At 49.2% G+C, this 19,453-nt stretch overlaps 7 protein-coding genes across 7 annotated transcripts; 4 read left to right on the forward strand and 3 right to left on the reverse strand.

The window, feature by feature from the left end:
* Positions 1 to 120: 120 nt before the first annotated feature.
* Pdw03_2645 (Polyketide synthase, enoylreductase) lies at positions 121 to 1,372 on the reverse strand (the record flags this gene model as incomplete). The annotated part of the gene is made up of 4 exons (XM_014674991.1): positions 121 to 165; positions 221 to 667; positions 728 to 1,117; positions 1,211 to 1,372. 4 exons carry the CDS (start codon positions 1,370 to 1,372, stop codon positions 121 to 123), a joined length of 1,044 nt encoding a protein of 347 aa, XP_014530477.1.
* A 778-nt stretch (positions 1,373 to 2,150) lies between these two features.
* Pdw03_2646 (Acyl-CoA N-acyltransferase) lies at positions 2,151 to 3,141 on the forward strand (the record flags this gene model as incomplete). The annotated part of the gene is made up of 2 exons (XM_014674990.1): positions 2,151 to 2,229; positions 2,345 to 3,141. The coding sequence occupies 2 exons, from the start codon at positions 2,151 to 2,153 to the stop codon at positions 3,139 to 3,141; spliced, it is 876 nt and encodes a 291-aa protein (XP_014530476.1).
* A 93-nt stretch (positions 3,142 to 3,234) lies between these two features.
* Positions 3,235 to 4,732, reverse strand: Pdw03_2647 (GPI transamidase subunit PIG-U; the record flags this gene model as incomplete). Its single annotated transcript, XM_066100251.1, has 5 exons — positions 3,235 to 3,473; positions 3,531 to 4,150; positions 4,207 to 4,409; positions 4,473 to 4,537; positions 4,591 to 4,732. The coding sequence occupies 5 exons, from the start codon at positions 4,730 to 4,732 to the stop codon at positions 3,235 to 3,237; spliced, it is 1,269 nt and encodes a 422-aa protein (XP_065955651.1).
* Positions 4,733 to 4,901: 169 nt separating this feature from the next.
* Pdw03_2648 (Pescadillo) lies at positions 4,902 to 7,032 on the forward strand (the record flags this gene model as incomplete). The annotated part of the gene is made up of 3 exons (XM_014674988.1): positions 4,902 to 4,923; positions 4,979 to 5,077; positions 5,141 to 7,032. 3 exons carry the CDS (start codon positions 4,902 to 4,904, stop codon positions 7,030 to 7,032), a joined length of 2,013 nt encoding a protein of 670 aa, XP_014530474.1.
* A 4,126-nt stretch (positions 7,033 to 11,158) lies between these two features.
* Pdw03_2649 (WD40-like Beta Propeller) lies at positions 11,159 to 13,189 on the forward strand (the record flags this gene model as incomplete). The annotated part of the gene is made up of 1 exon (XM_014674987.1): positions 11,159 to 13,189. The coding sequence occupies one exon, from the start codon at positions 11,159 to 11,161 to the stop codon at positions 13,187 to 13,189; it is 2,031 nt and encodes a 676-aa protein (XP_014530473.1).
* A 1,266-nt stretch (positions 13,190 to 14,455) lies between these two features.
* Positions 14,456 to 16,294, forward strand: Pdw03_2650 (RNA polymerase I specific transcription initiation factor, RRN9; the record flags this gene model as incomplete). Its single annotated transcript, XM_014674986.1, has 1 exon — positions 14,456 to 16,294. The coding sequence occupies one exon, from the start codon at positions 14,456 to 14,458 to the stop codon at positions 16,292 to 16,294; it is 1,839 nt and encodes a 612-aa protein (XP_014530472.1).
* Positions 16,295 to 16,923: 629 nt separating this feature from the next.
* Pdw03_2651 (uncharacterized protein) lies at positions 16,924 to 18,414 on the reverse strand (the record flags this gene model as incomplete). Its single annotated transcript, XM_014674985.1, has 1 exon — positions 16,924 to 18,414. One exon carries the CDS (start codon positions 18,412 to 18,414, stop codon positions 16,924 to 16,926), a length of 1,491 nt encoding a protein of 496 aa, XP_014530471.1.
* Positions 18,415 to 19,453: the final 1,039 nt, after the last annotated feature.

Genomic DNA, 19,453 nt, shown 5'->3' on the forward strand with positions numbered 1-19,453 from the left:
AAATTATGGTTGCTCTTCCTTTTCACCGACAATTGCCTATGTGGGAAGGTACTCACAGCACATACCAGCAACACTCATGTTACTTTCAAAGTGCTTCCGAGCCAGTTTCCATTCCAATTCCTAGTTGATCGTGATAGTCAACTTTCCAAAATGTTTCTGGGCCCACTGAAATCCAAATTGTTAGCATACAATCCCTTCTCACTGATGGAAAACAACTTACCATGTAATCATAGGCTTCCCGGATCTGATCCAAGCGGAAAACCTTCTCATCCACCACAGGATGGATGTCATTGGCCTCGATAGCTCGGATCATATCCCTCATGAGAGCTTTGCTACCAACATAAACACCACGGACAGTGCAGACGTGATTCAATGTCTCCAAAACAGTCGGCTGTGTCTTCGGGTCCACGCCTCCAAGGAACCCAATCACACTGATGATACCTTCGAGCTTAATACACTTGAAGCTCTGCTGGAGCGTTCCGCTGCCACCCACTTCGATGACGTGGTCCACGCCAACTCCATTGGGAGTCAGCTTGCGAGCGGCCTCGCCCCAGTTGGGCTCAGTTTTGTAATTGATGACGTGATCAGCGCCAAGCTTCTTGAGCTTTTCGGCCTTCTCGGCAGAAGAAGTTGTCGCGATAACTGTCGCACCGGCGGCTTTGGCGAACTAAATGGCCGCATTAGCCGAGTCCAATCGGATGGAGTGGAAATGGGTTTTGGTACAAACCTGCAAGCCAAACATACTGACACCACCCGTTCCTTGCACGAGAACAATCTGTCCGGGCTTCAGAGGCTTCAGGCCATACAGTGCATTCCAACTGGTGAGCGCAGCGCATGGTAAGGTGCTAGCTTCGCGGGCATCGAGGTTGCTCGGTGCCTTGACAAGACCCTGTTCATTGAATACGCCATATTCGCGTAGGGTACCGTCGATCACACCACCAAGGCCAGTACCCGCTGCGTATGTGTCAATCTCGCCGTATTGGTGGCCCTGGTTGAAGAGAGTCGCAACTTGATCGCCCTTCTTGAATTCAACGACTTTGGATCCCACTTCGACAACTTCACCGGCGCCATCAGAACCTGGCACTACGGGAAGACTAAGAGCAAATGGATAGAGACCCTGTGCGAGAGAGATTAGAGGTCGATTATAGGCAAGCAGGGGCCTTGCCCAGATAGTTCAAGGGTGAATACATCAGCTTTTCTCTAGGCATACCTTGGGAATAGTTAGGTCGCGATAATTCAACGATGCAGCTTGGAGCTTCACTAAGACTTCATGTTCGCCGACTTTCGGAATATCGGCGTCCTTGTAGACAAGACCATCGAAGTCACGCTCCTTGTCTTCAACGACCCATTGCTTCATAGTGGAAGGAGACATTCTTCTATGTGAAATGACTGGCTACCTTCAAAACAATGTACAACTAAGGATAAAGACTTGAGAGGTGAAGGGGGGGGGGGGGGGGGGGGGGAGTTTATAACGAGGACCCTGACGTATTTGACGTATGCCCACCTTCGGCGAAAGATCCATCCGGGTGGGGACGGAACATTTGTAAGAAGATCAAGGAAAGCCTGTTCAGTAAGTTGTAGATTGGTAATCCTCCAACCCCCAAAGCTTGCAAGATCGATCTTACGAGTTGAAGCTTGAAATGTGAAGTTTTAAGTAGGCGATAAACGGAATTGAACTCGATGATTGGAGATAGATATTTCTGAGATCCGGAGACATCTGTACATTCCAGTGATCTGAACCCCAATAAAACTGCTGGGGAAATTCCATCTGACCTTTGAAGAGCGTAATACCCATGTTTAAGCTTGCAGTAGCTACGTCCAGGTGACTGAATTTTGTCGGAAGGACAGGTAGTGTGGTTGAGCAAGAAAAGAGAAGAGGGGAAGTGGGGAGAAGAAAAGGAGCTGGTCTTCAAAACCGCCAGGAAGAGAATTCATTGTTCGTGGCTTTTGAAGGCAGAGAAAGATATAAATAGAAGAGGCTCTGGTGTGAAAGAAGCAAAACTGCATGTATGCTTCCCCCGCAGTCAAACGTCCGCCCCTCCCCCACAACATTCTTCAGCGATTGTAAAGCCACCAAAGTTTTACCTTTGAGCGACACTTAGACAATCCTAGACTGACCAAACTTCCTCTCAAACTTCCTGGAACTAGCCATGTCGTCCGTGAAAGAAGGCCGAGTGACCAAATTAAAAGCCAAGAGACCGCGAACCGCAATCCGACGCGCCTCGAAAAGTGAGTAAATGTCACCTTCGCAAGCTCGTACAGCCCCGAAGCTTGTTGGGTGTGTTTTGTTAATTCGCCTGAATCCACAACAATCAATTGATGACGCGTGCTAACAATCACGTAGTTCCACTGGTGGAACGGACCAACGCATTGTCCATTGGCGACTTCATCGCCCAATACGTGACTCCACCCACGCAAACAGAAGATGCAGCAAAAAATGAGAAGATCGATCGACAAGATCCACCAAAAGATCCACCACAAGATCAAAATCGGCAGGATTTGACCCCTACACCCCGCGTGGATGTCTACTCCGCGGCAACAATCTCCGCAGTTGATCTGGAAGCATGTCTGGATCTAATCGAGCAAACCTCAAGCGAAGCATACATGGCGTCGCCCACAGGCTGGTCGCGTACCAGGAAGCTAAAGGAGATGAAGTTGCCGGACATGAAATATTTGATTTTGCGGGATACGCCAAATGGGTTTAGAGAGTCTAGCGGCCAAGTTTCGAAAGACCAGCAGAGCGACGCCACTGACGACAATGTTTCATCTCCATCTCCGAAAAATGTCAATAAATCGATTTCCTCGTCTAGTACTGCTGCTCCGAACGCGCTCGGCTTTTTATCTTTTATGGCCACCTACGAGGATGGAAAGGAGGTTGTTTACTGCTACGAGATTCACTTGTCGCCAGCGGCCCGGGGACGGGGCATTGGGAAGTTGCTTATGGACCGGATGGAAGGAATCGGTCGTGCTGTGGGCTTGGAGAAGTCCATGCTGACGGTTTTCAAGTCGAATGAGATTGCTCGGCGGTTCTATGAGCGGCTTGGGTATGAGGTTGATGAGTACTCGCCCCGACCGCGCATGTTGCGCAATGGGACTATTAAGGATGTGGACTACTTGATTCTGTCGAAGATGTTGAAGTAAAAAAATAGCCGGATATCTCTTTGTCAAGGGGTTAAATGCTAATGCTACTAGCGGACGTGAGAATAGTGATTTGCAAAAATTTAATGTACATGATTACACCTGTCGCACCTCTGTGCCCACCTGATCTGGGCGTTCTTGCTCCCACTCGTCTCTGAGAGCGGCGAATACAGTGTCGGCTAACAGGATGGAGAGACCCAAGCTCCAGACCAGGGTAATGGCGTAGAAGAAATTGGCATTACCGGATCCTGCGTAAATCCAAAGGTGGTAGAAAGCCGGGCCGAGGAGGCCGGAGTACAAGATTGCCGAGCCCGCGAAGAAAGTATAACGCATCACTGTGCTAAGTTAGCCACGGTGATTCCAAAATAAAGTCAATGGTTGGAAATACTCACAGGGGAAAAGATGGCGATATAATGGCAGCAATGCGAAGAACAAAGACGCATCCGAGATGCTGGGGTATGGCTTGAAGATGGCGAAGACACCCAAGAGCGAGGTTATCACGAAAAGAGGTTGTTTGCGGAAGCGAGCTGTGAGACCCCCGACATAGCTGGCCAGGTGAAGCCAGAAAACGCCGAGGAAGAACTCTCGAAATGAGTCGAACATTTCGATGAAAAAGTACCACCACAGCCCCACGTTGGGGGTCAAGTCTGGAACCAGCAAATGGAAACCATACGTTGCCGATAGAAACTCCCAGAAGTTACCGGTGATCAGACAGGACAGACCAAGCAGGCCTGCCACACTGGCCAGTAGTAGGGCAGCGTGTTGAACAATGAAAGATCCAACATTGGGTGGGCTTGGTCCCTCCAAGCGTCGGTCATAGCATAGCAGGACCAACGGTATAAAGAGCAGTGCCGGATATAGAGACAGGTACGAAGCAAATCCCAGGGCTAGCATCGCATTGATGCTATTTCCACCGACTGCATTGGAGACCGCGAAGAGAATTCCCGATGTTGTAAATACGCTGGTTGATCGCGCTAAACAAGTCGCAATGGTGAGAGGATTAAACAAAAACCTAATCCGTGGTAAGTACGCGAATGAAATTGATTGGGCAGGCCGGAAGACGCATACCATGCTGCAACGGACACTCCATCCCATCGGACATGTTTTCGGACCGCTGAGTGTAGTCTCGATTTAACGGATTGGCCTGACGCAGAGATAGCTATCAATGCGTGCGCGTTCAAAAGGTCTACAATGAAGTAAAAAATTGCTGTAGGTAACGGCGAGCTCTTGGCATCCGGGAGTAGGGTGAACAGAGGTAATAGGAGCGGTGCCTAGATCACCGGGTCGAATCGTCAATTCAAGGAACGGAGTTGGAGGCATCTAGATTCACAAACCTGGTGGAAGACGCCGCCATCATAAGGCGACACATTTCGTGTGTACAAGAACAGGCCTTCCTGCACTACACACTATTAGTTTACAGAATGCGGAGAGTCAATTATTGGAGACACGTACGGCGTTTGAAGCTATTAACGGGTGTTGAGACTTCGACTCTCCCCGTTAATAAATCAGGTAGTGACGGAAAAAGACATGTAAGAAGCAGACGCAATACGAAAGCCGCGCCGAACACAGCAATCTTCCGTCGGTCTACAGCCATGACGGGGTGATGTTTAGTTGTTGATTCCAGCTGGTCCCTATGGACCCAGTGATCTCTCTCCGCCTTCGCGCACGGACCACTTCTGTTGCAGTTAGAAAAAAAAAGTTATCGAGAAATTTTCTTCTTCTTATCAGCAGCCGTTTGGATTATTTGACAACCACTTTTCATCATGGGCAAAGTTAAGAAGAAGGGTATGTTGAATTGAACCGAGGATTCCAAAATTCAACTTACTGACACTACTTTCAGGTACCTCTGGCGCAGCCAAGAACTACATAACCAGAACTCAGGCCGTGCGCAAACTTCAGATCTCTTTACCGGATTTCCGCCGACTATGCATCTTCAAGGGTAGTTGCTTCCTTCATATTCATTTCATCTGAATCGCAAGACTAACTTGATCTCCGATATCAGGTATCTACCCTCGCGAGCCCCGTAACAAGAAGAAGGCCTCCAAGACATCTACGCCCAACACCACCTTCTATTACACCAAGGACATCCAGTATCTGCTACACGAGCCCCTGCTCAACAAGTTCCGTGACCAGAAGTCACTTGCAAAGAAGATCGCCCGCTCTCTCGGCCGTGGAGAAGTCAGCGATGCATCCCGTTTAGAAAAGAACAACGCCCCGAGACTTACCTTGGACCATGTCATTAAAGAGCGCTACCCGACCTTTATCGATGCCCTCCGTGATCTTGATGACGCCTTGTCTCTTCTTTTCCTCTTCGCTACCCTTCCCTCTACAGATCATGTCCCTTCTAAGACCGTTGCGCTCTGCCAGCGCCTTTGCCACGAGTTCCAGCACTACCTGATCATGACAAATTCTCTGCGCAAATCTTTCCTTTCAATTAAGGGTATCTACTACCAGGCTACGATTCAGGGCCAAGACATTATGTGGCTTGTGCCCTACCGTTTCGTCCAGCGTGTCAATGGTGATGTCGATTACCGCATCATGGCTACCTTTGTCGAGTTTTACACCACCCTGCTGGGCTTCGTCAACTTCCGCCTGTACTCCTCGATTGGATTGAGATACCCCCCTAAGTTCGATACCCGCAGTGACGAGAACGGCGCCGAGTTGGCAGCTTTCACTCTAGAGGGCCGGTCAGTGGGTGAGGTTCCCAAGGCTCTTGAGGCTAGCAAGGCCCAGAGCAACGGCAACTCTAGCAAGGAAATTTCCAAGGAACTTCAAGCCAAGGTTGACAAGGTGATTAAAAAGGCCGGTTTGGAACAGAGTCCGGATGAGGAGATGGTCGACACTACCGAAGAGGCAACCGATGCCATCGACCGCTTCGAGCCCGCAGCTCCCGAAGCCGACAACCTCCCCCAGCCCACGATGAGCGGCAACGAGGCCGGTGCACTCTTCTCCCCCTTCGTATTCTATATTTCCCGCGAAGCCCCCAAGGCTCCTCTTGAGTTTATTCTGCGCTCTTTTGGCTGCAAGCGCGTTGGATGGGCCTCTGTTCTGGGCGATGGAGCCTTCACTCACGACGAGACCGACCCCCGCATCACTCACCAAATTGTCGATCGCCCCCAACTTCCACATGAGTCTCTTCCCGCTATTCCCGCTGCCGATGAGAACGCCATTCAGAGGGTCCAGCCTGGATCCCGCATCCCTGGTCGTACCTACGTCCAGCCCCAGTGGGTCTGGGACTGCATTAATGAGGGCAAGCTCCTCCGAGCTGATCTCTACTCACCCGGCGCCACTCTCCCACCTCACTTGAGCCCTTGGGTCAAGGCTTCTCGTGGCGCTTACGACCCCCGCGCCAGTCTCGCCGACCAGGAAGATGAGGATGAAGCCGAGATTGCTGCTGAGGCCTCTGATAGTGACGAGGAGATGGAGGACGAGCCCGCTGCTGATGCCAAGCCTGCTACTGCCGAGGAGTCCGATGAGGAGTCCGTCGACGGAGGCATGGATGTTGCCGGTACTGACGACGACGAGAGCGAGGAGGAATCCGAGGAGGAGGAAGACTTCGGTGGCTTTGACGAGGAAGCCGCATCCGAGTCTGAGGATGAAGATGAGGCTGCCCGCACTCAGCACCAGAAGGAGCTCGAGGCTGAAGCTGCTGGTTTGCCTTTCACCGCTAACGCTGCCGCTGATGAAGCTGCCAAGAAAAAGTCTTCCAAATCCAAGAAGGTTGCAGCCAAGAAACGCAGCGAGGACGAGGAGCTCGAGAGACAAAAGATGATGATGAGCCGGAAGAAGCGCAAGTTGCTTGAAAAGATGATGTACTCCAACAAGAAGACCGCCGAGGAGTCCGCGAAGCTCCGCTCCAAGAGACGCAAGCTTGAGAAGGGCGAGAAGAACTAAGCGCTCGGGTGATTTGTGCATATTAGATAGTGCTTTTGCCGGGCGTTGCGGTTTGGATATGTCCCTTGTATAGGCACCTCAAAAATTTGTGAAGTTTTAATGCCATTTTTGGGATCACACCCCAGTCAGATGTACAACTATGTTCCCTGCCACCTCGAAACCCTATGTAGTTCAACTGATTTTCCAATCTCCACAGTTGTAGGAAATCATTGGCCACTCATTGCAACACGTATTGTGTGGTCCTACAATGTGAATAAGAGGGTCGTTGACATTGGCGTGCCCTTCGCTGTGTAGTCTACAGCGTTACGTGCGTCCACGTGAACACGTTCAAATTAATTTTGTCGGTCACCTTGTGGACTCACGACGTTGTTCAAATGTACTGATCTAGCCATCCAGAAGCTCAGCATAGTCCTCATTGCATCTCTTGTATTTATGATGATCCTGCGTTGTCTACAGATCAATGAACACATGCTCTAGCTGTGCCTTTGAAAGAGGGCCATGAGTCCACCTCACAACCCGTCCCATACAATTCATACCTTGACTGCAACAGTGCCACACAGAAGAGAAAGAGGAGAGGAAACTCTAAACTGTGTGTTGGCCTGATGGTACGCTACTAGATCCTAGAAAACGAAGACACGACGATGAAAGGGTACCGTTGGAACCATTCAGGTTTGTGACTTGAATCCTGTCCTCGCAATGCAATCAGTTCGTCTAAACAATTGACCACATCCAGAGTTCCCCGGTCCCATCTTCAGTTCATACGAGGCGTGGAACCTCGATTAGGATGTCTCTGTTGATCCATCGTCCCGATATAGCTCGTTTGGCTACAAAGTGAAAGCACAGGAGGATCTGGCATCTCGAAACTCGAGGGACTGGAAAAGCGTCAATTGGCTAGCGGATCTGCCTGGAACTTAACCACGAACGATAAGTCAAGTTGAATTCCGAGCTGAACAAGTCTACATCACGCAAGCAGCACACCGACCAAGTGGAAGATAAAAGGCCGGTACACTGGAAACTTGATCATCTACTAGAGCAAGCCACGGCATTCGCGAAATGGCAAACGTGGCAAAATATCTGGGAGCGTAACTCTTACTTCTATATCCCCAGTATTTATGGTACCTGGGATGAGTTCAACATGGCCGATGCGTGATGTGATCTGCCAGTTCACCGAAGGACCAACCACCCTACCTTGGGCTCCTCCCGTTCCTATGCCCCAGCCTTCAGCACGCGTGCTCCATTTGATGCACACCGATCTTGCAGAAAAGGGTGTAGGGCTAGGTTCAGAAATGTCTCCAACGTCCTGGGCTTTGTACTGTGGCCCGAGGTCGGTTCAGATCGCCCCGTCCGTGTACCATGCACAACCATGGGACCCTGAGGGATTGAACGGCTGTGCAAATTCTGGTGAGCGTGGGACCATCGATGCCAGGAGTGAGACAGTACGTATCTAGACATGGGATATGTATCACGACATTCTAAGGATTTGACCGACGTGTTTGACTCGAAATGTTCTGGGGGGCTCTGTCAACCCTGGTTGGGGAATGGTGATGCGGAGGTCAGAGTTGGTTGCCGTACATCGAGATCTGTGCTGACCACTGGCGGTGGAAGAGAACTAATTGATCAATCTGCTCAACACATATGTTGCTGTATTCTGTATAGAATACGATGATGTAGACGGTTGCCTTTACACTGGGCTGTGGTAGGTGTTCTCTGTAGGCTTTCCTAGTCCATTTTCGATGCTGAATATTAGGAAAAGTTCTTTGATCTACCTAGTCTTGGAATAACATATTTCTCGCACCTCACACCTATAAATCGGATTCCTCCCCATTACTGGTGATTTCTCATGTACTACACTAGCACCTGTCTTCAGAGCCACTCCGGCTGCGGAAAGTGGTGCGGGATGGATGGCGATGACCGGCCCAAGCCAAGACATTGATTAAACTGCGTATTTTGGAAAAGGGGTCATTGCACGGGATGTGATGATAGTCACGGAACAGCCTGAGAAGGCTACTCTTCTCCAAGCTTGGGGGTAAGACTGCAACAGGTATACGGCGCATTGTAGCAGCTTTACTGATTATATTGAGTAATTTCCTTGTCGCGGGAACAATGGATATCGTGGGAGAAGCCCAGGTGCTAGTGGAGAAGAGCAATCTTGACACGGACATGCTTGAAACGTTGCTCGAGCTGAATTTTGGAAGTATGATGCACTCCAGCTCAAGGCGTATAACACAGAGCGTCAATCTTCGAAAAAAAAAGGTATCAACATGGCATCAATTGAGACCAACCGGGGTTTTGAATTGGAGAATACCTCTGTGAAGGAACGAGACACCGGAAAGGGAGATGGTTCTTCCAATTAATACATTTCCCCATATGCAGTATGCAGTAAGATATTCCAGGGTGGGAAAACACTTACCATAGCTCCCGGGATCAAGTATAAGGTTGGAATGATTTGGATAGTCCGTTTACGTATCAACTTCAAGTCTTCAGGCTGTCCCTAGAGTACCGGCTTTCTTCTAAAACTGTTTCTGATAGTGGCCGGTGCATAACCTACCTTGCCATTCTACTATGCCTTCTTTTCGGGACTTTTCCCATTGATTTGTCTATTACGACTCTCCACACGGTCATAAAATTACATTCCAACTGTGGCCTAAAAGCCTTTTTGTTCACATCTGGTTAGACGCAGGGGGAACCCACAACCTTGGCCACAGCACAAGCCCTCTTGACCCGTCATTGACAATAAAAGGGCATCTAACAGTGTCTGAAAAGTTATCAAGACTCTCAATTCAAGGAGAGTGCTGAACTAGTGGTGATGTATCCAGTCCGACGCACTCTTCCAAAATCCCGTCTAGGCTTTCAACAAACTATCGAGGCAACAAGGATAGATTGGGTGCCAGGGCTATCCTTACCACAAAATTGACAGAATCTCTTCAATCTTCAAGACAGACAAAGCAGGTTATATCTTGATAACAATAGCCGCCAGATATAAGAAAGTGCTAGAGAGCTCAGCCAGGACCTCGTGTTCAATGTCAGCCGAAAAATGCTGAACAATCTGTGAAACCGTGTATGGCGTTGCCCACATTTTCATGGTACAACGAGCATAGATTGCGTTCGGTTACTGTGAGAATATGTCGATGGGAGAACATCATCATCAATTCTGGGAAACTATGTATGAGGAAATATCTTTTGATTGCACTGCATGTGACTAAAATGCTGGACTGGCCTGATCTAGTGAGACTTTGCTGACTCCCATTGAGCTTGTCTCACGGTTTGCTTGTGATGCTTTTAGCTAAAGGAGTCATCTTGCATTATTTCATGTCACCAGTGGCTTTTGACATCGCCTCCCGAACGTGGTTCACTGTCACCAACTTTTGCTCGCTGATCAGACTTGATAGAGCCTAACTACTGTTTCAGTACCAAATTTTACAATGACTACCTTAAGATAGCACTACTCCGGAATGCTTCTTAATGCAACCGATCTCCTGAGAGCCTAATTTTGCAGGTCTTTGGCCTCAGATTGGTCTCTAGTCGACATGGATGGTCGATATTTCAGGGGGTTGGGCATAGAACAGTACAACAAATATAGGGCTCGGAGTGGCAAATCTGCCCAAGTACTTTTCGGTATTTTCTCTAGTTGTTCTTTGATGGCTTCCACGCCCCTGATCGGGCCAACGACGTGGTCAGGGTTTCTCGAGGAAGTATGCAGAGTCGACCCTTGCTTCAGATCTGATTCCGGGCTAATCATGCTCTTTCATTAGTTTTAGCATAATAGAACAGGTAGGAGTAATGTGACATCGTGAAGGATACAGGGCACCAGTCAACTTGTTATAAAAAGTTGCTGATCGGTTCCACTGACCGGAGGATTCTCTGTCAAATAGCTCATTTTAGACAGACCATTTGCAGGCCGAATATCCGATGGGACGCTTAAAATGAGTCTCCTCCAAGCCTAGAATTATAAAAACTATGTGTACAGCTACCTATGATGTTGGTAGCACCTTCCGGTGTTTTACTCCCGCATTCCATCTTAGTACAGTGACAACTCCTTTTTGTAACATCAGAAGAGCCTTAGAGAACCCCATTTTTTTTTTAATCCGAAGCCCTTGTCATTTCAAATTTGCTCACTGTATTGGAAATGCGTCTTAGTATTTCTACTATTGTGTGTTTCGCCATTGCTCCTGCGTTGGCAAACTGTCCTTATGCCCGAGATGCGGGTACTAAGGTTGACCACCTTGCTAACCCACATGGTCAATTGCCTAGCGACACCATTCTAAGCAAATCAACCGACTTTGTATCTCCTACGCCCTCCGCAGCAGCTGGAAAAAAGGGTCTATTGTTGATGAACCGTATTGCTCCCGGTACCTCAGAACTATACATCGCCAACGCGGATGGCACCGACGAACGTCCCCTATTGGCAGATCCTGGTTATGAATACCACGCCGAGTTTTCTCCTGATGGAAACTGGATTAGCTTCACCAGTGAGCGCGACGGTGATGGAAACTCCGATATCTGGCGTGTGCGCCCAGATGGCTCCGATCTACAGCCAATTGTGAAATCCCCAGCAGCGGAAGACAGCGTTGTAATCTCACCAAATGGAAAATTGGCAGCCTATGTTTCAACCGCCAACAATTACAACGCTAACATTTGGGTCAAGGACTTGGAAACTGGTGCTGAGTGGAATATCACCGATACCCCGGCTAACCGGCCAGATGAGGACATGATGCACGGTAACTTCCGTCCGGCTTGGTCGCCAGACGGAAATTGGCTTGCATTTTCCTCAGACCGCAACACAAAATGGGATGGACACGGAAATCTTACCTACCTCGGCCTCGCGGGCTGGGAGCACACACAAGAACTCAGCATTTACATTATTCGTCCGGATGGCTCAGATCTTCGCCGTGTTGCCAACCGAACTTACCACTGCCTTGGGTCTCCCAAATGGTCACCCGATGGCAATCGCCTCATATTCTACGAGATGACCCGGAATGAAACGTGGGATGCACATCGGCCTGAGATCGTCGCAGATGCCAACTCTACAATTGTTTCTGTTGAGATCAATGGCCAGGACCGTCGAGTTGAGGTTGGTGGTGCTGGTGTCAAGACATATCCCCAATACGTGACGAACTCCACAATTGGGTATCATCTGAAGGGTGGTGATAAGGAGGGCTTGTACCTTACAAATGGTACCTATTTAAATGTTACAATCCGCTCTCCCTCATGGTCTCCGGATGGAAAGTACGTTGTTTACGAGAAGATTGATTGGTCCATCCGCCCCCTATTCAAGAAGCTTTACAGCTGGGATAGCGACTGGGAATACCGCTTCACTGATGTGTTCCCTCAACTCTCATCGGACGACCGCGTGGCCCTGACCGAAAGGCAACTTGGAAACTCCTCCATTGCTACATTTCATCTGGAGGATATGGAGCTCTCCTTACTCTACAAGCCCAATGATACCAGTCTCCTTGACACGACTCTAATTCAAGAGGGTCTGGGTGGAGCCTACAGTCCCAGCTGGTCCCCAGATGGTGAATGGGTCGTCTTCGGAGTAGGCGCCTGGTTTGAGGCGCGTGATTGGCGAGGAGGCTGGATTGTACGTTCCACCGCAACTGGCAGTTACGTCGAGGTTCTGACCACCAGCAGTCTCTGGATCAACGAGTCCAAGAACCTCAACACTGGCTTTCCCAGCTTCTCACACGACGGCAAACAGGTCGTCTACCGCGTGTGGGGTGCCGACACCGCCAAGTACGGCGACGAGACAGAGATTGGTTTACGCATTCTCGACCTTGATACCAGAGAGATCACCCAGCTTACCAGCGGATGGGATAATCTTCCCTCGTTTTCCCCCGATGGGGAATTTATAGTCTTTACTCGCAAGGTTTCTTCGAGTAACTACGAGGTCTGCACCATCCGCCCTGACGGCACCGATTTCCGCATTCTGACCTCCAGCGGCGCCAACGATGCCCACGCTGTTTGGCGCCAGGATGGAAAGATCATGTGGTCCTCTGGCATGTACGGGTTCCAGTATGAGTGTGCTTTGTACGATGACACCTTTCAGCCCTACGGTCAGATCATGATAATGGATTCCGACGGATCCAATAAGCGTGCTTTGACCAACTCGATTTGGGAGGACTCCATGCCTCTCTTCCTTCCTAACGACTGGTTCTAAAAAGATGGTCTAGAAAAAAAAATTTCAAAGGACGGTGGCTTCGTTTTGTTTTGACAATTGGCTTTGTCGCTTTCATTCGTTTGGAGAACTAGATCGAGCCGCCAGTCTATATAACTATTAGAACACTATCATTACTTTCATTTTGATGACAACAAAGGTTTTTAAAGCGGTTCCTTCGTGTATATCTGAGATAGCTGATCCTAGTAATCCATAATTCGTTGAGTAAAATAGCAATTATCAATCACAGTTGCCACAATATACCAGAGTTGATCGGTCCATTGTTGGGGTTATGGAGTCCACTAAGCCCCACTGAGGAACTACTACCGAGAGCTCTGCAGTTACAGGGGCTGATTTGGTTAGGAGATCCATCATAACCGTGATGATTCGCATGTTTTAGTACTTTAGTGGATGAGTGCAATACTATGAACAAACACCAATTCATTGATTTACCAGGGTGAGTTCGATCGTGCCGATTTTGCTTACCATATTGTCACTCAATATCTCCGATCCTGCCACAAGTGGGCTCACCAACAGGCTACGGTGATGAAATCTAGCATCTTGGGTATCTTTGTATCACAATTTGGGCCTTTCACTACATGCTTTCCCTTGGTCTTCATCGGTACCGCACCAGCCTAGCTTCGGCAGCGTTTTCCTAGTTGTTACAGTTTGATCTGCAACCTCTAACCAGTTTGAAGCCTGGGCCCTACAATTCCATCGTTGCGACAGAATCTATGGAGATCAGGTTAGAAACTCTGGTGTTACCCCTTTCGGATTAGCGTATATCTTCAGAGTGGGATCATGTATTAAGTCACATGACCACGTGGGTGATCCACCTGCATGGAATTTTTGACATCTTCGACATCCAGCATTAATCAAACAGTCGGACAGGAGAGTCAAAAGTTTACCATTGCAAGTATCAAGCAGAGCACGCTCTGACGCTGGATTCTATGTTGACCTTCTAGTCGCATGTTGCGCAATTAAAGTCCGCATCTATGTGACATCTAAGCAGTGCAGGTCCCGACCTTTCGCCCAGACAACGGCAGGAGACCAAATTTTCTTACTGGGATGTCATCGCTATATGGAAGCCAGGCTCCCTGGCCAGAATTTCTTCCACCGGAGTCTGCACAGCCACGTCCATCATTATTCGGAGGTCCAAGCAGTGATATCTTGCAATCTTCTTCTCAGCCAGAACCGCCAGGAAGTTCTCTTTGTGGAGGCCCCTTCAGTCAAGATGCCCCTTTAGAGCCATATTCTGAAGCAGATACCATGGATGAAAAGCTAGACCAAAACGCACATGAGCGTGACACGATAATGCGAGAACAGCCCTTGCCGTTCCAAGATAATTCTGACGACGACAGCAACAAGGGAAAAAATCGTGGCAGAAGTCGCTTACGCTCGAATTCAGCGCAGGAATCTCAACATGAGCCGATTTACTACGTAGTGGACCGAGGTCTTGACCTGCCACCAGGGGTTGAGCGTCCCAATCTGTTTGATGGGCACGCCAGTTCATGGAGAAACTACAACGCCGACGAGATTGGAGCCTATAATGCACTGATAACCCACCGAACCAGAGATCTGGCGGCTCACCTTTATAATGCCCATGTGGTTAGCAAGCGAGCGCGGGAGACTGCCCGGAAGAATCCTGGGGTCGTTGACAAAGCGCCACTTCGTGTGTACAAGCGATGGGCTGCATGGCCTGTTCATGCAGCTACAGTTCCCCGCTCCAATGAGATTATTCAGAGACGAACGGATGCTCTCGATATTTTCCAAATAGAACCTGATCCCCGACCAAGTGCGGAATTGGAAGAATGCATCACGGCGTTCATACTGAAGACGTCCAAGGAGACATTTCAAGCCCGAGAATTGAATTTCGAAGAAATTGCAGATAATCCCCGGGATAAGTTGGACGACGGGGATGAACTGATGGACGATGAAATAGAGAAAAAGGAGGAAGAGGAAGAAGAAGAAGAGCCTGTCGATGCAAGAATCCTCCGGCCGATTGCCCTCCTCGACGACGACAAATCTCTTCGTCAACTACGTCCGCTGGTCCGCAATGTGATCTCACAAGTAGACAGGTTGCTATATGGGCTCCATTGCGCCATGAAGGGTCGCATGTTCGAGGAGGACTCTGGTGATGAGCAATGGAGTGATTGGGACGAAGAAGACTTTGAGACTCTCGAGAGAAGCAGAAGTCGATCGCGAGGTCGGAGAAGTGCTCGACGGGAGTCTCAGGAGCGGGATTTATCCCGCCGTTCGGACAGTGCACGCATGTCCACTGGTCCAGATACAGAAGATGGAAACTTACCAGAAGTTTCCCAGACCCGAGCGCAATCTCGCGACTCTTCCGCCGGTCCAAGTATCAATCATCACACCAAGGGCCGACTCAAACTGCGAGACTGGAGTGAAGTCTTGGGACTTGCATCGATGATGGGCTTTCCGACTCCCGCTGTAATGCGTGCATCAAAACGATGCGCCGACCTTTTTGGTGAAGATATGGAATTCCGAACACTGCCAGAAGGCAGGGTAAAAAAGAGGAGCAAGACAGGTGCAGAAGAAGAATATGCCTACACCGAAAGTGAGAGTGAAATCGACTCGGTGCCACCAAGTCCTCAGCCAATTCCCCCGCCAACCCCGCGACCAAATCGCAGCCGGCTCAGCGTACCTGATCTTGAGCCCACGGTCGCAGAGAAGATTCCTACAGCCAAAGCGCAGATATCCAAGTCCAAGGCGAAGATCCCCAAATCCAATCCAAAGACACCAAGCGGGCGACGCTCAAAGGCACACAAGACTCCTGCAATCGTTCCTCCCTCCGCATCCCCATCCCCAGCCCCAGAGGAGCTGCCAGAACCAGCGGCAGGCTCTACTACAGAGAACACCGAAGAAGCCATGGATCAGGAGCCAAAGACGGCTAGACGGGGCGTTGGAAAAGGCCCTCATCGGAAAGTGGATATTATCTGCCCGATTAGGACTTGCGCTCGACATAGGAGCGGGTTTTCGCGAAAATGGAACCTGAACCAACATATGAAAGTGGCTCATGGCATACATGTTGCTCCTGGGAATGAAGCCTCGATTGAACAAGATGGTCCGGTCATCACAATCGAATAGCCTGTGCGCTTTGTTTAGCTTCATCGTGAGCGTGAACACGAACTTGCACAATCTGTGTGAAAGTGCCTATCCACTCATAGAGAAGTGATGGCTTGATCAAGAATCTATGGATTCCGTCTGGTGGACAATTCTAGAGATTAGAATTCAAATCGAACCATGTTCCAAATCTAAATATGGTACAGTCAGGAGGCGAGTAGAGAGCCGATGAAACTGCCAGGTGCCGGTCTCAAAGTCACAAAATACAGCCAAAGTTGCTGCTGGCAAGTGTCTACAACTAAAGTGTTTTTCAAAATTGCGTGGTACTGTTAAGTATGTCTCTCTGGAGGTTGCAACTGATGGATGATTGTACTCGTAGAGGGTTTGTTTTTTTTCTTTTTCTTTTGGCACAATGGCCAAAGCAGCCGTTCCATCCCGACTGAAACATCGCCTAAACGATGTATGATTCTTATTGCGGTGTTTTTTCTTTTTTTCTTCTTTCTCTCAATGTCCAAATGCATGCATGTATCAAGAAAAGACCGTTGCGTGAATGAAAAGAAAAAAGAAAAGCGGATTCAAAACGAAAGAGACAATTCGGGTTCCAGCAGTGAAACCATGATCCTCTGGTGTGAACAGGTGCGAGTCAACAAGACCTACTCGCCCAACGAAATAGCCTTTGTTCGGCTACGGAATTGAAGGCCTTTTTTCTGTTGGCCCCTTTTCGGCGCCCTTTTCTTGTTCGACAGAAGCAGGGAGGACCACCGAAAGGCGAGATCTATCTGGTCCAAGTACCGGTCCATCCGTGGAGTCGCAAGCCCGAGCCCCTCCATTCTTTCTTTATCCCAGAAGCTCACACCGAACTTCTGAAACTCTCCACGAAAGCCGGCGCCTTTCACACCAGATTGCGGTGCTACTGTGCAACTTTGTGCCCAAAAGGGCCCGGGAAGCTTGATGTGTTGCAGATTGCTCCGGCTGTATTCTTTAAGCTGCTTCTCGGTCAGCATGCTAAACTCCGGGCAGCATGTTGTAAAACTTGCTGCTCGCTTGCATCGCGCTGCATGCGAAGTTTTTCCTTCCTCCATCCAAGCAAGAATAGTCTCCATCTGTTCCATTGGCTCCGTTCTCATCCAGCCATAGTTGGCGAAGGGTGACCAAAATTCTGCCAATGAATTTTGCTCCAGATCCTTGAGCGTATCCGGGTACAGGCCATCCGAGAGAGGGTCCGTGAGAGAGGAAATGGGCTTGAGAAGCCGTTTTTCACAGACCACCCGTTGCAGGACTGAGAAAACATACGGCTTGAGGAAGGCTAGCATCAGCCGCTGTTCTTCCATCCATGAGAGAGGATAGCCTCCTCTCTTGGTGTTAATTGGAATTCCGCAAGGCCGAGGCCCGTTTTTTGGCCAATGCGCCTTTTTGTTTTTGAGCTCCTGGATTCTAGTGTACATGCAAAGAGTCATCGTAGTGTGGAAGAAAGCGTGTGCATCCCGCCGGAGGCGACTGGCAAGGCTCAGGAGATGGCGGAGGATATTTGGAGGAGTTGAGCGGGGGAGGTGAACCATGCCGACCTTGTTTGGCTCATAGAAGCCCTCGATCGACATGTTGATGGTGTAGACCAACTTATCGTTGAAGTCCTCAGGCAACGGGTTCTCGTCCGAAGCCCCTCCTGTGACTACGGAATCTTCTTTCCACCAAAGATATACCAGGGTTCGGAAGAAGATACGGGTATCTTCAGCAAGTCCTCGCGTAGCGTCCTGCTGGGTGCATCTATATTCGTCGTCGGAACTATGCTCATACTCCCGCCGCTCCATGATACGTTCCACGACCTTTGGGAAGACCCCACTCTTATGGCTGAGGTAGTCCGCAACAGCGGGCGAAGCCTGGCAGAGTTGATGTAATGTGGGCAGGTCCGGCAAGTTGAGCAGAACTTCTTCCAAACCGAACCAAGGAAGACTCCCGAATGGGTCAATGGCCGCTCGTAGTGGAGAGATTGAACATTGCTTGGAGAAGGAGGAAGAGAGGTTTGTGACTGATGTGCCAGAAGCTGAACTGTTGTCACCTTGGCTGACCATGCTAGCAGAGGAGCCTGTGGCGTTTTGGCTCCGACCACCGATAGCAGAGGATGCGTAATGAGAATTTGGAGGCATTTTAACTCAACTCGAGACGTTTTTCTAAATGTAGAAGCAGATGTGGCTATGAATAACGGAAGGAACAAATGGGTCCACAGGCCAGCTTGTGACTGTAGATGCCGAGTATCTGTTGAAGATTGTCAGAAAAAACTAAGGGCATTCCTATTAAAAGTCACCCTTGTAAAGAAGAGTAGGTATCTTCAAGTGAGAGCACGGGACTAACCTTCAGGCAAAGTAAGCTAGAGATCTTGCTTGAGTCAACCAGGGAAATGATATTCAACCATGGGCTGCGAAGCTTTTTCAAATGGTGCTGGAGGATTTGGGCGAAGGAGAAAAAGACAAAAGGGTTGAAGAGGTGAAAGGTTGAGGTCCTTAAGTGATAAAGGTGAAGTAGCGAAGTTTCCAAGTTCAGATGGTCGATGACGAGGAAGGAAAAGCTTGGTGAAGATGAAGTGGTCAAGTGGTAAAGAGGTCCAGTGATGAGATAGTATATGGCTGTCGATTGGTTTTTCAGTGAGAGACATTTGGTAGTGGTAACATGAGCTCTAGTGTAAATTTCTTTGAAATTTCTTTGTTTGAAGGAGTGTGAGTGGGTTGAGTTTCGAGGTCCTATTCTGATATTCTATCGTAGCCTAGAGGACCACGTTCCAAATAGCATCATGCGGCTACATCTAAGGAGTTCTTTCGGACAGGTCATCCTAGAGCTCAGGGAATCAATCAGCATGGGGGCTATTTTAGTCGAATGCAATCACCTCCTTTGTGCACAGGCTCTCGTGTCATTGTAGACATTTGAAATGAGTCCGGATCCGTGCTTGATGGTCTCCATGTCGCAAGTTGACTGGTATTCCCTAGAGCCTGCCGCTAGAATTCAACTTGTTGATACTCCGGGATGTTCAGTTCTCTCCTACAAGATGAAAAAATCGCACTTTGCGCCACGTGCTTTGGTACAGCCATGGGGGAACGATAAATACTCTGCCACTAGAGATGGCCACTCATGTCCTTGTCTTGTGACTGGGCACTCCACGTAGCCAGCCAACATGTCCTTTTTTGGTGGTTC

This window comes from Penicillium digitatum, chromosome 1 (genome assembly GCF_016767815.1).
Source record: "Penicillium digitatum chromosome 1, complete sequence".
Classification (NCBI taxonomy): Eukaryota; Fungi; Ascomycota; class Eurotiomycetes; order Eurotiales; family Aspergillaceae; genus Penicillium; species Penicillium digitatum.